Source organism: Ips typographus, linkage group LG1 (genome assembly GCF_016097725.1).
Source record: "Ips typographus isolate SLU linkage group LG1, UJ_Ityp_2.0, whole genome shotgun sequence".
Lineage (NCBI taxonomy): Eukaryota > Metazoa > Arthropoda > Insecta > Coleoptera > Curculionidae > Ips > Ips typographus.
Window position 1 is genome coordinate 11,813,761 of NC_138422.1, and position 13,149 is coordinate 11,826,909.

Here is a 13,149-nt window from a genome sequence, read left to right on the forward strand (position 1 = left end):
TTTTACTTGGGAAGCATTTTATCAGGAAAATGACATAATGTATGTTAACTTATTTTTTGATGGGATATCGAATGGTGAATTATTGACATTTAAAACTTGGCCACCCTGTATGTATTATTGCTTGATTATCGTATATGGTATTAGGGATTATTCTGTATGTATTTGGAGTATGTCGTATTATTCAGATTATTCTTAGTATTATTGCATATTATTAATATTATTTGGTGAGTGACCCATATATTATTCAATGTCACATCCCTCGGTTAAACCACTACAGAAAAAAAATGAAAGAAACAGCAAAACAAAGTTATGCTATAGAATAAAACTACAATGAGTTAAAAACCACTAAAACAGTGAAGTTCCAATCTGGGCCCTAATTCTTGAAAGCAGGGAACGGAACTCTCAAGAGAAGTGCTGATAGAATATGTGACAGACCTTTCTTTTGATAACTCTGTAAAGTTTACACTGTAAAGTGGAGTTATGTTTGTAAAAAACCTGGGGTCTTTCGAAGAAACCCTTGAGTTTAAACTTTAAAGCCTAACGTGTGCCAAAAGCTTTTATAGATTTTTCGTTCGGATCCATCTCTAAAATTTTCATACCTATGGTTTAGAAAAAAATTAGTATTTTTTAAATGGTCTGTATAATAAAAACGCATTTTTTTCAAAACATTTGCGTAGAATACGGATTATTTTCACTATAGCGGTTACAAATTAAAATAAAACAAAAAATTAAACTAATTTGATTTTCTTTTTTAGGGTTTTGCTATGCTCTCGGATAAGCTGGAACCGTTGGTAGAGGGCGTACGAAATAACCGAGTAAAATGGATGGAAATTGCGGCCGCCAACAGTTTACTGAACAACCCACCCGAAACTAAAGACAACAACGACAACGTTTCGAAACCGTCATCACCGTCAGACTCGAAGAATGGCAATGCCGCCCTGCCCGAAACTAACTGTAGCAGTTGTTCGCCGATCTCGGATTAAACCGTTACGATTTGTATATAATTTTACCTGTTGTAGATAACGAAAAGATCTAAAATTTGTGTTTTGGTTATGTAGTAAAAGTAACTATTTATTTTGATTCGGTAATCAAAAAGACGATTTAGCTGGTAGTTGGAAAAAGCGAGTGGGTAAATTTGTATTTTTTTCTTCTAAAGACAGTTTTATTTCCAAATAACTATATTTTCTGAATGATTCTGGTGAATAAATTTATTCAAATGTTACTAAACTGAAATTCTACTCACTTATTAGCTTTACTAATATAAAATAAAAAAATAAAATAACATAGGTAAAATTGAAACTAGCTCTCTTTCCTCTAGTTTTTAGGGCGGTACTTGCGTAGCATTTTGGTACCGCGGTTTCTTCCCGCGCAATCCTAACCTCTATTCGTGTCTGTTTGTGATATTTCTCCGCTCCGTCTTTTTTTAATAAAACAAAAAACGGGCCGTATTTAAATATGGTATTAATACTAATTACTGAAATGTTTGAACCAAAGTGTATTTTTACTGATTGTCATGTGTATAAATAAATAAATATTTAGCAAAATTTGCTACGATTTAGTCAAAGTGTACAGCACTGTCCTGTTTTGATCAACCAGAACAAATCCGATACAAGTGGTGAAAAAAAAGTTTCCAAACTGACTTGCTAATTCAGTAGGTACTAAATTTTCGTCAACTCGGTTGAAATTGTGTATAACATCCTGTATAAGAGACTTGTTCTGGTTGTTAAGGCAAGACTGGCTGTAGACAAGTGAGAGTGTGATATTTATTAAACAATTTAATATTCTTTAATATTTAATAGCCTAATTTTCTATAAAAAATAGTTTTGTAATTTCAGTTTTGAACTGTTTAATCACAATACCTCCGGTTTGTATTCGTAGTAAAAATAGTGACTGGCAATTCAATAAACAAAAACCAGTTGCATCACCTCTCGAAACTTGTTATACAAGGTGTTTTGTATTAACGTTATATACAGGGTGTCCCGCGAGGTAAGGGACAAAATTTCACTACGTGTTCTTTAGGTAAATTCGAGTCGAAAATGTTCTATGAACATGGGTCCGCAAATGCTTCCTTACCAAGATATGATTTTTTTAAGTTTAATAGTTTTATTGTGTTGAAAAGTACAATAACCTCACAAAAATATTTTTTTACAAAAAAAATTAATACCTCTTGGAAAATAACTGTTTATAATAATTGTTCAAAGTGCCCATTTTCCCATTGTAAGCATAGTCTAGCACTTTTAATAATGTGGATGAGATCCATTGTAGTTTTTGGTACAAAATCACTATTAAATTTAAAAAATCATATCTCGGTAAGGAAGCATTTGCGGACCCATGTTCATAGAACATTTTTGACTCGAATTCACCTAAAGAACACGTAGTGAAATTTTGTCCCTTACCTCGCGGGACACCCTGTATTGAAAACAAGTACCATGTTTTCAATTTATGTATGAAACGCCCTCTGTTTATTTAGCGAATACTTAAATTATACACCTTTATTATTTAATTTTTAACTTTAAAACGTCCCAATTTTTTTGTAAAATAAATTTTGTGTACATATAGTTGTATTGTAAAGAAATGACCACAATAATAAAATATTGAGTAATATATTTATGAATCCGATTAAAAGTGCGTTCTATTTCTGCGTGTCCTATCATAAACCAAAAAAACACCCAAATCAGACTAGTTAATTAAATGGTAAGGTTTGGCATAAGAATTATTATAATAAATAAATTGATGGTTAAAAAGGAATATTATTTTATTTAAATTCTGTAGGATTCAATAAACATTAACAACTTAGTTAACAGTTTCAAACTAAGACCCAGTTTATTTCATAACATTCACATCTCTCAACACTTTAAACATGTATCGTCACTGTCAAACTGGGCACTAATTAATTTAATCCTGGTTTAATCCAATATTAAACAACTAAAAATTGGAACAATAAAACATTACAAACATTATTTCTAAAATATAGAAAATTACTTAACAGCCCCTTATGTACAAATTTCAAAAGATTTATTTAGTTAACACTGCTTAATCTACCATGTAAAAATATATATTTCATAATCATGTAATAATGGCGATATCAAAAAATAACATATAAAACTATGCATCTATCTTAACAGTAATAGAATTTGTTATTTAGGAAGAAGAAAATCAGTTCTGAACAGCTCGCAAAAAGCGGTTGGAATTTCCTTAATTCTATCTAGTTAGTTTTGTTCCAGCAGTTTCTTAATCTTGTCATCTTGTGGCTTTAAATCGTTTTTCTACGAATGTTTGCAAATAAGCTACTTTGCATACGTAAAAGTGTGTGCAAAGTGGCACTTTCCCGCACACTATGCGGGAAAAATTTTTTCCCGGATACTTTTTAAAATGCTGATTATACCTTGCAACAGTGGTTTTATATAGACTATTATACATAAAATCTGCTTAGAATTTTGCGTAGAATTCAAAAATGTAATAATATTCAGGGGTTTTATATAAAAAACACGACTTTTTTCACATTATTCTTCCGTACAGTTTAGGTAAATAAACCACCTTGTCTCTGTCTTTGAAAATGAGGCTTGTTTCCTTAGAAACCAAAGCTCATTGTCAAACAACGCATTTATATGCAATTTAAAGTCTACAACAGTGTTTATTCTTACTTATTTAAGTTAAAAAACTATTTTAATAATGGATATCACTGAAGATGAACTTCCGGAAGATGTTCTAAAAGCCGCCAACATGGCTAGTTTGCAATTGCTGCCTCTCAAATCGCGAGAAAAATACGAGAAACAGTACGAGTTGTTTACCCAATGGTGCGAACAAAAGGGGATAAAAACCTTAAAGGAAGAGGTACTTTTAGCGTATTTTGTTACTTTAAGCAAAGAATTCAAACCTAACACAATGTGGTCAAAGTATTCAATGCTCAAAAATGTAATAAAAATAAAAAGAGACATCGATATCGGTGAATTTTATAAGCTAACTGCATTTCTGAAAAAGCAGAATGTTGGTTTTAAACCTAAAAAGGTGAAAATTTTTACAAAAGAAGAAATATTCAGTTTTATGAACTCCGCACCAGATGAAATTTACCTGTTAATTAAAGTTGCCACTATATTCGGACTTGCTGGTGCATGTCGAAGGGAAGAGCTAGCCAATTTAACCACTACAGATATTGAAGACAAAGGAAACCTCATAATTGTTAAAATTAGGGATTCCAAAAATCATACAGCAAGAAACTTTATAATATCAGAAGTTCATAACGGAACCTACCTGCAACTGTACAGAAGATACACCGGCCTACGTCCAAAAAAGTCAAACAATCGTTTTTTCCTAGTTTACAGAAAGGGTAAATGTTTTTCGCAAAGTGTTGGAGTAAACAGTTTTGGAAAAATGCCTTCTGAAATAGCTATTTTTTTGAAGTTGCCAAATCCAGAACTCTACACAGGGCACAGTTATCGTCGATCATCGGCAACGTTCCTGGCCGATTCTGGAGAAGGAATCACTGACATAAAACGCTTGGGGGGTTGGAAATCGACTACGGTAGCTGAAGAATACATTGATGAATCCACAAGTTATAAAAAAGGATTAAGTAACAAAATTCTGACCTTCAATCATAAAGAAAGTGAAGCAGTTCCAAGTACCAGTATTTTACCTTCAGTTGCTCAATCTGCGATCAATTTAAAAAACGCGACCAACTGTACATTTAACATTAATGTTGTTAATAACAATAAATAGTTATAAGTTGTTGTTTTTAATATCAATAAAAATTAAAAACAAAATGTATAGATATTTCATTCGTAGAAAAAATATTGTTCCTAACACGTGTGCAAAGTAGTTTGAAAGTTAAAACATAACTTTGCACACTGAATAGGAAAACTACTATTTTGTGGTTTTATTTAGTTTTTTTTTTCATTCTTTTGTGAAGATTACAACAATCAATCAGTAATGTGTTTCATAGATCAACTAGTAAAATAAAGCGATTTATGCGTTCAGCTTAAAGGTACGATTAATTGAACAATAAATCACAAAAACATTGTTGGTTACAAACTTTTCTATATCACAACCTATTCCACATTGGGGCAAAGCACGTGATCGGGTAATGAGTGTTATTATGTATTCAAAACTAGTGAGTTATAAGAATATTATTAAACGATCGTAGAAAAAACAAATTTCAACTTCTACTAATCAAACAATCGCAATTTTCTGATCAAATGCTTTCTCCGATCTCCCTCAATTCCCAACGGACCAACAATGGAACTTACATATTACCATCAGTTTATTAACCCGATAAGTGAGTAAAGCTAAGTTTTTCAGTAGTGATTGTGTGCGTATATGGCAACGATTTCGGTAACAATAGGGGGTCGCTAGAAAACCGCAGGAGTCCACATTCCCGTGTTTTCATCGCGGCCAAAGAAATGCGGCCGATTATCACCGAAAATTGTCACGGCAGGAAACGGATGCTCCCTGATGTAGTTTAAAGTAGCGCGCATTTGTTCCACAAAATGAGGCGGTTCTACGTCCGGAGCGGTGGAAAGGTGTCTAGAATTAAGTCACACATTTTTGTTTCACAAGCTACGTCAAAACGTGTAAACATGTATAAAGTAGATGTAAATGTGTTTTTTTTTTACCAAAAATTAAAAAATCGTTTTTTATGTGCTCTATAAGAAGTTTAGAAGTTACCCTGAAAAGAAAAAACTGCGCGTCACCTCAACCGGGACAGACATTTTTTAGCCACGCCATTTCGAAACAACAGAACAGATTTTGATGGGGTTTGAACTATGATTGATGTGAACAACTTTGATTTTAATTCACTATAACTGTACTATGCAGAGTCGTAAAGAAACGCGTCAAAAAGAGTTAAATTTTTAAGTAGTCCCCAATAATAGAATTTGGATTATTTGATAATTAGAAAATGCCAAGTAGATCTGTTTCTTGAAGGAACCACACTGTAAGTAGTCTTTACAGCTTCAGGCAGACAAATTTGGCAGTGACGTTAAGGAATAATTTTAAAACTTTCATCAATCATGTGACAACTGTAATAACTGTCAAAACCTGTTCACCAGTGACCTGGACGCAAACTCCGTAACGATGTAGGAAATAGAAAACGCATAGAAATAGACAAGAAAGAAAATGTCTTTCTACTTTTGGTACTCTCTAAGCTATTTTCTATCACAATCGGCTGACACCGTCAACAGAAAACGGGAACCTATGGGTTCTAAAAACATTGACAAAAAAACATTGAATTTCTAGTAATAAATCTATTGCCTCTTCAGTTTTAAGTTTCTTATTTTCTTGTTAGGGCCCGGCCGTAATTACACCGACATATTTAAGAGCACCCTAGACTAGGTTTTAATTTGACTATGACATTTTGCACATGATCTGTACAGTCAAATCACAACTTAGTCTAGGTGAACCTTAGGGTGCCCTTAATTACGTCGGTGCCCTGTCCTTTAGACCATTAATATTTTTCAATTCCTTGTAAACATGCTACCAATTTTTATGCATTTTGTGGAAGTAGGATGGGATTTTAGGATGTGTTGATGGAACCCATATAGCCATAACACAACCATTCCATCATAAACAGCTTACACCTCAAAAACAATAACTAATAGATACATTAACACTTTAATTAAAAACTCAAAAACAAATAAAGGGGGGTGCAAACACAATCAATTGGTACCCAACCCAACCTTATTGACACAATGTTGACACTGACGGGCATAAAGGTTAAAAACCAAAACATTTGAATTTTAGAAGACGACGGAAAAGAAAGATTGACAAATACAAAATTTCATAGCTCCAAGAGAGATAAAGCAAGCAAGAGCTCATTTGGTCTTTCTATTTTGCACAACCCCGAATAGCTATGTTAAGTTCCGATCTTCGATAATCGAAACGTAGAGAGTACCATATATTACGATAGAGAAGGGTTTTCTATGATAGCAAAGAAATTTCCTTGCTATTCGTTACAGAGTTCGCCTTCTGAAACGATAAAATTAGAAATAGTTGCTAATTTGAGGTTAAAAGCTGTGTTTAAAGATCCATGGAGCTAAATTTGTCAGTTCTGAATTTAATTCGAGGTTGAGTCGTCTTTTACTGATAAATTAATATTTCTTGATACACGCGACGTTAATTGAGACACACACAAAAGGTCCCCAGATATGGACCTAACAACACTTCCTTATGTTAAAACAAAATTATTTAACATTAAGATTTTAGTTAAAATAAAAATAAAATCAAATTGTTGTCTACTTTCAGCCTACAACTACTTCAAAAGTTGACATTTATGCATGCGCCTTTTTCCCAGTCTGTATAGTACAGTTATAGTGCATTAAAGTCAAGGTTTTTGACTTCAGCAAAAAGCCAATGACTGTCCAAACCGCGTTAAAATCCGTTTCCGTTTCCGCAGTTTATTTTAATTTTTTTGTTGTTTTGCAAACGATTCTGCTCATAAATTATACGTTTTTTTCAATTTTCCTAAACATTTTGCTTTGTAGCTCCATAATAACTGTACAATCAAATCAAATTGAACTACTATTATTGTACCCTTGAGTATTAGTAAACCAACTTACCTTAGAATAAAGTCATCGCTTTGTTCCATCCATAAATCCACTCCTCGCAAAGGTTTATAATTGAACGGACCGATTTTCATTAAACCAGTGAGACAATCGTAAATATCAATAACTTCTGGGGATCCTGTCAGATTTCTTGCACTTCTCAGTGACGATTCTGGCCCTTTGTCTGGGAAAGTGGCAGGAAAAATTTCACCTTAAAAGACAACAAACTGTAGGCACTGTTCATGTGATTCAAAATGTTTTTTTTTTAGATTCATGGAAGAAATATTTCAATAATTTTTTTATCAGAAACTTTTTAAACCAAACATTTCTGGTGGATCATTTTAATTGGCCAGCAATTTAGTTAATTAATTTCTGTTAGTAGTGTTTCTAATTAATGACAAATTCGTGATTTAATAATACAGAAAAAACATCTGACAACGTAGTTCATTTAACGTCACTGACGTACAACAATTAGTACGTTTCATGCAATGGGCCTATCCCACATATCATAAATTTTTGTTTTAATGACTGGAATCGAAAGAATAGGATCAAAAAACTAATTTTTCATATTCTTGAAGAAAAAATTATGGTCGTAAATATTCCTACATTAGTTTGAATTTGTCCATTAAATTTAAAAGATCTGTTTTGGCGCGCATGTGATGTACGTAATTCTGGGCGATTTTATTGGCTGTTGCACGCCAACTGTCTCACTTCTTGTCGCTGATTGGTTGATAGTGTAATACGTCACCGGCGGCGGGCGTTTTAAACATGAGATTAATGTAGTTTTTATCATCATTTTTTTTCTATTTAGACTTAATATTTTTAAAACAAAAAAATACGGGTATAATATTTTCAATCCGTCTTTGTAGTTATGAAATAAAAAAAAATTGTGGGACAGGCCCATTGAAGGCGTTTTTAAAACGACCTCAAAATTGAAATTTGTTAAGAGTTTCCATGCTAATTTTGAAATCGTTTTCAATTCCGTTTTGAAACTAGATTGAGCTTTTGACAAAACGCAGAAACGATTGAGGTCTGTCATTTGAGTTCTGATGCACTTCTTTCTTCATATTCGTCAAGAGTGTCCACCCCACAAACTGGATGATGGTCTGGCACTCAATATTTCATCAAGCATGGCAAAATAGTTACACTCTGAATGGACTTCTCCACATCCCATTTTTACACTTCACTTTATAATACATGCACATCAAAGCTTTCCATTTATTTTTAATTTGCAAAACGTTCTTAGTAGTTCCACCTTTTTTTACTAATTCCTCATAAACCAATTGGTAAATTTCTCCATTTTTATACTTCTTGGTATCAAAATACCGATTGAAGTTTTGTGTTTGGAAAATTTCCAGTAGATGTTTTACTTCTTTGTCCAGCCAAACATTTCTGGTAGCCATGATAAGGTAAAATGTAATTATTGCTTACTTTATTAGTAACAACAATTAATGAAATTACTAATTAGAAACAATTCAAATGATAAAATGAAAAATTTTTGATTATGTTCTCTAACTAAAGAAGTGAAAAATGACATTTACACGTTGACAATACACAATTGTGACGTATTTTCTCGATTTCAAAATTGTTTTCATTTTTAAGGTGTTTCCGTGCTATTTCAATCCCGATATGATCCCAAAAATCGGCGAATCGACCTTGAAGTGAAATAAGATTGAAACCGAATTGAAAACGGGTTTACAAGGCAAAATTCAAAACTCAAAACGTTTTGACAACGTTTTTAATTTGCATGGAAACGTAGTAAATCTCATTAAATATATCCAAAATTTTGGCACTTAAGCAACCTTTCTAATTTAATATTTAATTATTCATACCTGTCTTGACATTTACGCCTACACCATAAATCAATGGCCACGGAATACCACCTCGAATAGTGGTATTCAGCTCTCCCACGCAGGCCAAAGTTAAATCAACTTCAGCGGGATGTTTGTGAACAGCATTCATTATATTATAAAACAAATCAGCTGAATAGGAAGGACAGCTGTAACCACCCACTAGTTGCAGTTCCAACCTTCCTTCCTGAAAACCTAGTGCCAACTGTTGGACCCGCTGGATCATTGTGGAAATGGCTTCCTCTACCCCAGCCCCATCAAAATGGGCTAAAGCTATGGCGCCTGAACCTGAATACCTTTAAAATGAAATTCATGCAACTTTAAACATTGAAAACTCTACCACTGTGTCGTAGTACTGCTATGATACAAGTGGTTGCGTCGTCGGATCCTATAATGCTCACGTTTTTGTCTTGGGGTATTGTGACCGCCATTTCGCGTTGTTTGACGTAAAGCAGGCCAACAGGACCCACAATCTGTTTTAGAAAAATATAAATGGTAGTTAAAAAACACAGTGATATTTGTTAAGAACAGTAAGAAAGCTTTCATTAAAACAATGGCTTCTAATTATTTGCAATATTCATTATTTACAAATATCATGAACAATGATTTAACACGCAATTTCTAGTCATTGTTGTCCATTTTCAATTCAAACAAAATATCATAGAAATTTACTTAACTTATTGTTTAAATTTAAATTGGTGTTTTAACTACAAGCTAAACCGGCCATTTTAACATTGAAACTATCAAAACTGTAATTTTTAACATTTAATTAAAAATGTAACACAAAAGTTATCAAATTGATGGCAAAAGCCAAAACAACTATTTTTTATCAGTAAAACTGTAAAAACAATGAAAATCAGGGTTCATCAAATGTTTTTTGCCAGGAATATAGAGTGGGAAAAATAAATAAAAAACAATAAATAAGCCTTATATTTTTTGAAAAGGGATCCTTTTGTAGGGTGGAGGTAAGAGTAAATATACCTATTGAGTACAACAATTTATGCTCAAATTTATGTTTTTACCAGAGTTACTAACAATTCAAAGTATTTTTAAACTAACTGACCATTTTGTAAGGTTTATCAAATGTAACTCAAAATACTTACTTTGTTTGGAATGGACAATAACTGGGCTGCAGTGTCTCGATAGATTGGATGACAATGGTACAGACTCTGCGAGTCTGGAGGACACTTTGATGGCAAAACTCCGTTAAGCAGTAGCACCATTTTGATTGATTATTAACCTTCCTTTATTGTATCCAGCAATACAACAATAACTGTTTCAAAAAAGGGGTTAATATTGTATTTGTACTGGGTTACAGAACCATAGACTACCTGTTTATTTTGCTCCAGACAATAACATAGAGCCCCACAAACTACACAAATTCCAAGACACAGTAATCCAGTACTTTTTAACTAACCTTAATAAAACCTAATTAAAAGAAGGTGTCAATGCTTAATCACTTCATTTGTATAGGTCGCACTGAGTCCGATAAACCCACGTTGACATGGACTTTGATAAGCAGTCGAATGGGGCCGATACTGCCGTCGATTTTGAATGAATATTAATAATTTATCTTTTGTAAACTTAACCTGAGCCTTTCTGTTTTATCAATTTATCATTTGTCAGGCAGTGTATGATTTTGGGGCAAAAAATTGTTTATATTACCGCGCCATCTGGTATCCCTGCACTAAAGGATACAATTTTAAAATCCTATTAATTATTTAAAAAAACCCAACAAAAAAGCATTGAAGGTACAGAATTATTATTTATCGCTAATTATATCAAAATTGTTTAATAATTAAGTCAATTTTGTAAAAGTTTGAAGAATCATTCAGGATTTCTGCTTTAAAATTTGATAAAAATGCCCGCCTAGGAGAATGATGGCAAGATGGCGCCAGTAGAATCAAGTATCACGTGCCGCTATGTTGAACAAAAAGTAGGATGGTAACGTGATCTCTCAAATGTCAGATACCGTCCGATCCTGTGTGATTTACTTCAGTTGTGATTTTTAGATCAAAACAGGGATGTAAAATTTCCGGAAAATTAAATGTATGGAAATTTTTCCAGACAATTTTCGCTAATTTTTCGGAAAAATTGGAAAATGTGGAAATTCAAAAATAATTCGTTAGTACATTTTTGTACAATTAACTTGAAGGTATTCAGGCAGTTGAGGATAATTTTGAAAATAAAAAATGTTCACCTGAAATTTCTTGACAATTCTAGTTTTTAATTTTTTAAAGTCAAACGGTGCGTGGTACCAAAAAGTGTATAGAAGGTAAAAGTTGCACCCCATCGAGGTGCTTTGTGGTAAATCTTCAGACCTCTAACCTGAAACTTTCCTGAGATATTGATCAAAAACTGCAAAAAACGAGAGTCAACTTTCACGCCCTCTAGCGGCTAAACGCGGCAACTTAGCCGTATCCGCTCAACGTCACGTGATAGTTCATTAGTTTTTTTTTGTTATACGATGGTTTTATACAGGGTGTTTCAAATAAGCTGGAAAAATGCACGAAAATGTAATCTAAATTAGGGATTTTTTAGGCCTACTATACTAACGGCGACCATTTTGGATTTTCCTTAATCAAAGTGATTTTTTTAACTAATTTGAACTTGGGAAACACAAATCTGACGTCCATTTTGCTCTAACTGTCACCGTTTCGGAGATGACCTTGAAATTATGTCAATTTTCACACTTTAGGACGTGGCCCTTTGCAAAATGACATTTTGACAAATGACACTTTACGTCAATTCTTTACTATGAACCTGAAGGTATTTAAGCAGTTAAGGTTAATTTTGAAAATAAAAAATTTTCCGAAAAAAAATAGAAATCACTCTTGAAAATTCTTGACATTTCCAGTTCTTAATTTTTCAAGGTCAAACGGTGCATGGTACCTAAAAGTGTATAGAAGGTAAAAGTTGCATTCCATCGAGGTGCATTTGTGGTAAAAACTTCAGACATCTAACCTGAAACGTTCTTGAGATATTGTGTAAAAACTGCAAAAAACGAGAGTCAAATTTGACGCCCTCTAGCGGCTAAACGGGTCAACTTAGCCGTGCCCGCTCAACGTCACGTGATAGCCCCGTTTATTAGCTATCTTTTTTTATACAGGGTGTTTCAAATAAGGGAGTTAAGGACGATTTTCTGGAAAGGTGCACCAAAATTTCGCTCAAATTGGGAATTTCTGCTTCGAGGAGAGTGGTCAAAATAGATGCAAAAACAATTGAATATCGATACAAACATTTTACATCAAGTAGGCCTAGAATTTGACGTAAATTCCAATAATTGAATAAAAAATTGTAAGTTAGGTTTGTTGCTTAAATTTGGGACACCCTGTATACTGATGGATTATCTAGGAATAAAGTAGACGCAAATATCTATAAGATTCATATTTGGTATTTTTTTTATAAAATGAAAACAAGGATGGTAAAAATTGAATGAATCACCCTGTAAACTACTCCATTGTATTGTCAATGGCCGCATTCGTTTTCAAGCTCCGAGGAGCGAACAGAGCGTTTTTGACGTCACAATGACGTAATTTGACAGTTGGTTAAATTATGCTTTTGCTAAATTACGACATCGTGACGTCAAAAACGCTCTGCTCGCTTCATGGAGCTTGAAAACGAATGAGGCCAATAACTCGGTTATTTTGACAATTATCGGGTGGTTCTTTTGGTTCTTTGATTTGATTTGATTCTCTTTTGATTTGACCACCCTGTATAGCGTTTTTACCTAAAACGTCAAATATCTGAGTTATTTTCTGTTA

At 33.2% G+C, this 13,149-nt stretch overlaps 2 protein-coding genes across 16 annotated transcripts in view; one reads left to right on the forward strand and one right to left on the reverse strand.

The window, feature by feature from the left end:
• The window catches only part of Pde11 (Phosphodiesterase 11), a 122,415-nt gene extending 119,790 nt beyond the window's left edge, over nucleotides 1-2,625 (forward strand). For all 13 annotated transcript variants that reach the window (XM_081984536.1, XM_081984568.1, XM_081984519.1 and 10 more), the window contains one exon: nucleotides 756-2,625. In XM_081984536.1, the coding sequence (XP_081840662.1) occupies nucleotides 756-983 (228 nt within the window). In that variant the 3' untranslated portion in view covers nucleotides 984-2,625. The remainder of the gene's footprint in view (nucleotides 1-755) is intronic.
• Nucleotides 2,626-2,737: 112 nt separating this feature from the next.
• On the reverse strand, nucleotides 2,738-11,019 carry LOC145732407 (protein N-terminal asparagine amidohydrolase-like). Of its 3 annotated transcripts, none has more exons than XM_081984654.1 (6): nucleotides 10,803-11,019; nucleotides 10,489-10,658; nucleotides 9,726-9,858; nucleotides 9,368-9,673; nucleotides 7,551-7,746; nucleotides 2,738-5,520 (listed from the first exon to the last, which is right to left on the reverse strand). In XM_081984654.1, exons 2-6 carry the CDS (start codon nucleotides 10,606-10,608, stop codon nucleotides 5,346-5,348), a joined length of 930 nt encoding a protein of 309 aa, XP_081840780.1. In that variant the 5' UTR covers nucleotides 10,609-10,658; nucleotides 10,803-11,019; the 3' UTR covers nucleotides 2,738-5,345. The 3 variants fall into 3 exon arrangements, with proteins under 3 accessions (XP_081840780.1, XP_081840787.1, XP_081840771.1); XM_081984661.1 differs by having other exon boundaries at nucleotides 9,729-9,858; nucleotides 10,717-11,019; XM_081984645.1 differs by having other exon boundaries at nucleotides 10,717-11,019.
• Nucleotides 11,020-13,149: the final 2,130 nt, after the last annotated feature.

Coding starts and splice junctions, on each gene's coding strand:
- LOC145732407 (XM_081984654.1), bottom strand. CDS start 10,608: ATGGTGCTACTGCTTAACGGAGTTTTGCCATCAAAGTGTCCTCCAGAC. Junction 7,747..9,367: donor AGGCGTAAATGTCAAGACAG/GTATGAATAATT, acceptor TTGTCTTTTAAG/GTGAAATTTTTCCTGCCACT. Junction 5,521..7,550: donor AGCGATGACTTTATTCTAAG/GTAAGTTGGTTT, acceptor ACTTAATTCTAG/ACACCTTTCCACCGCTCCGG.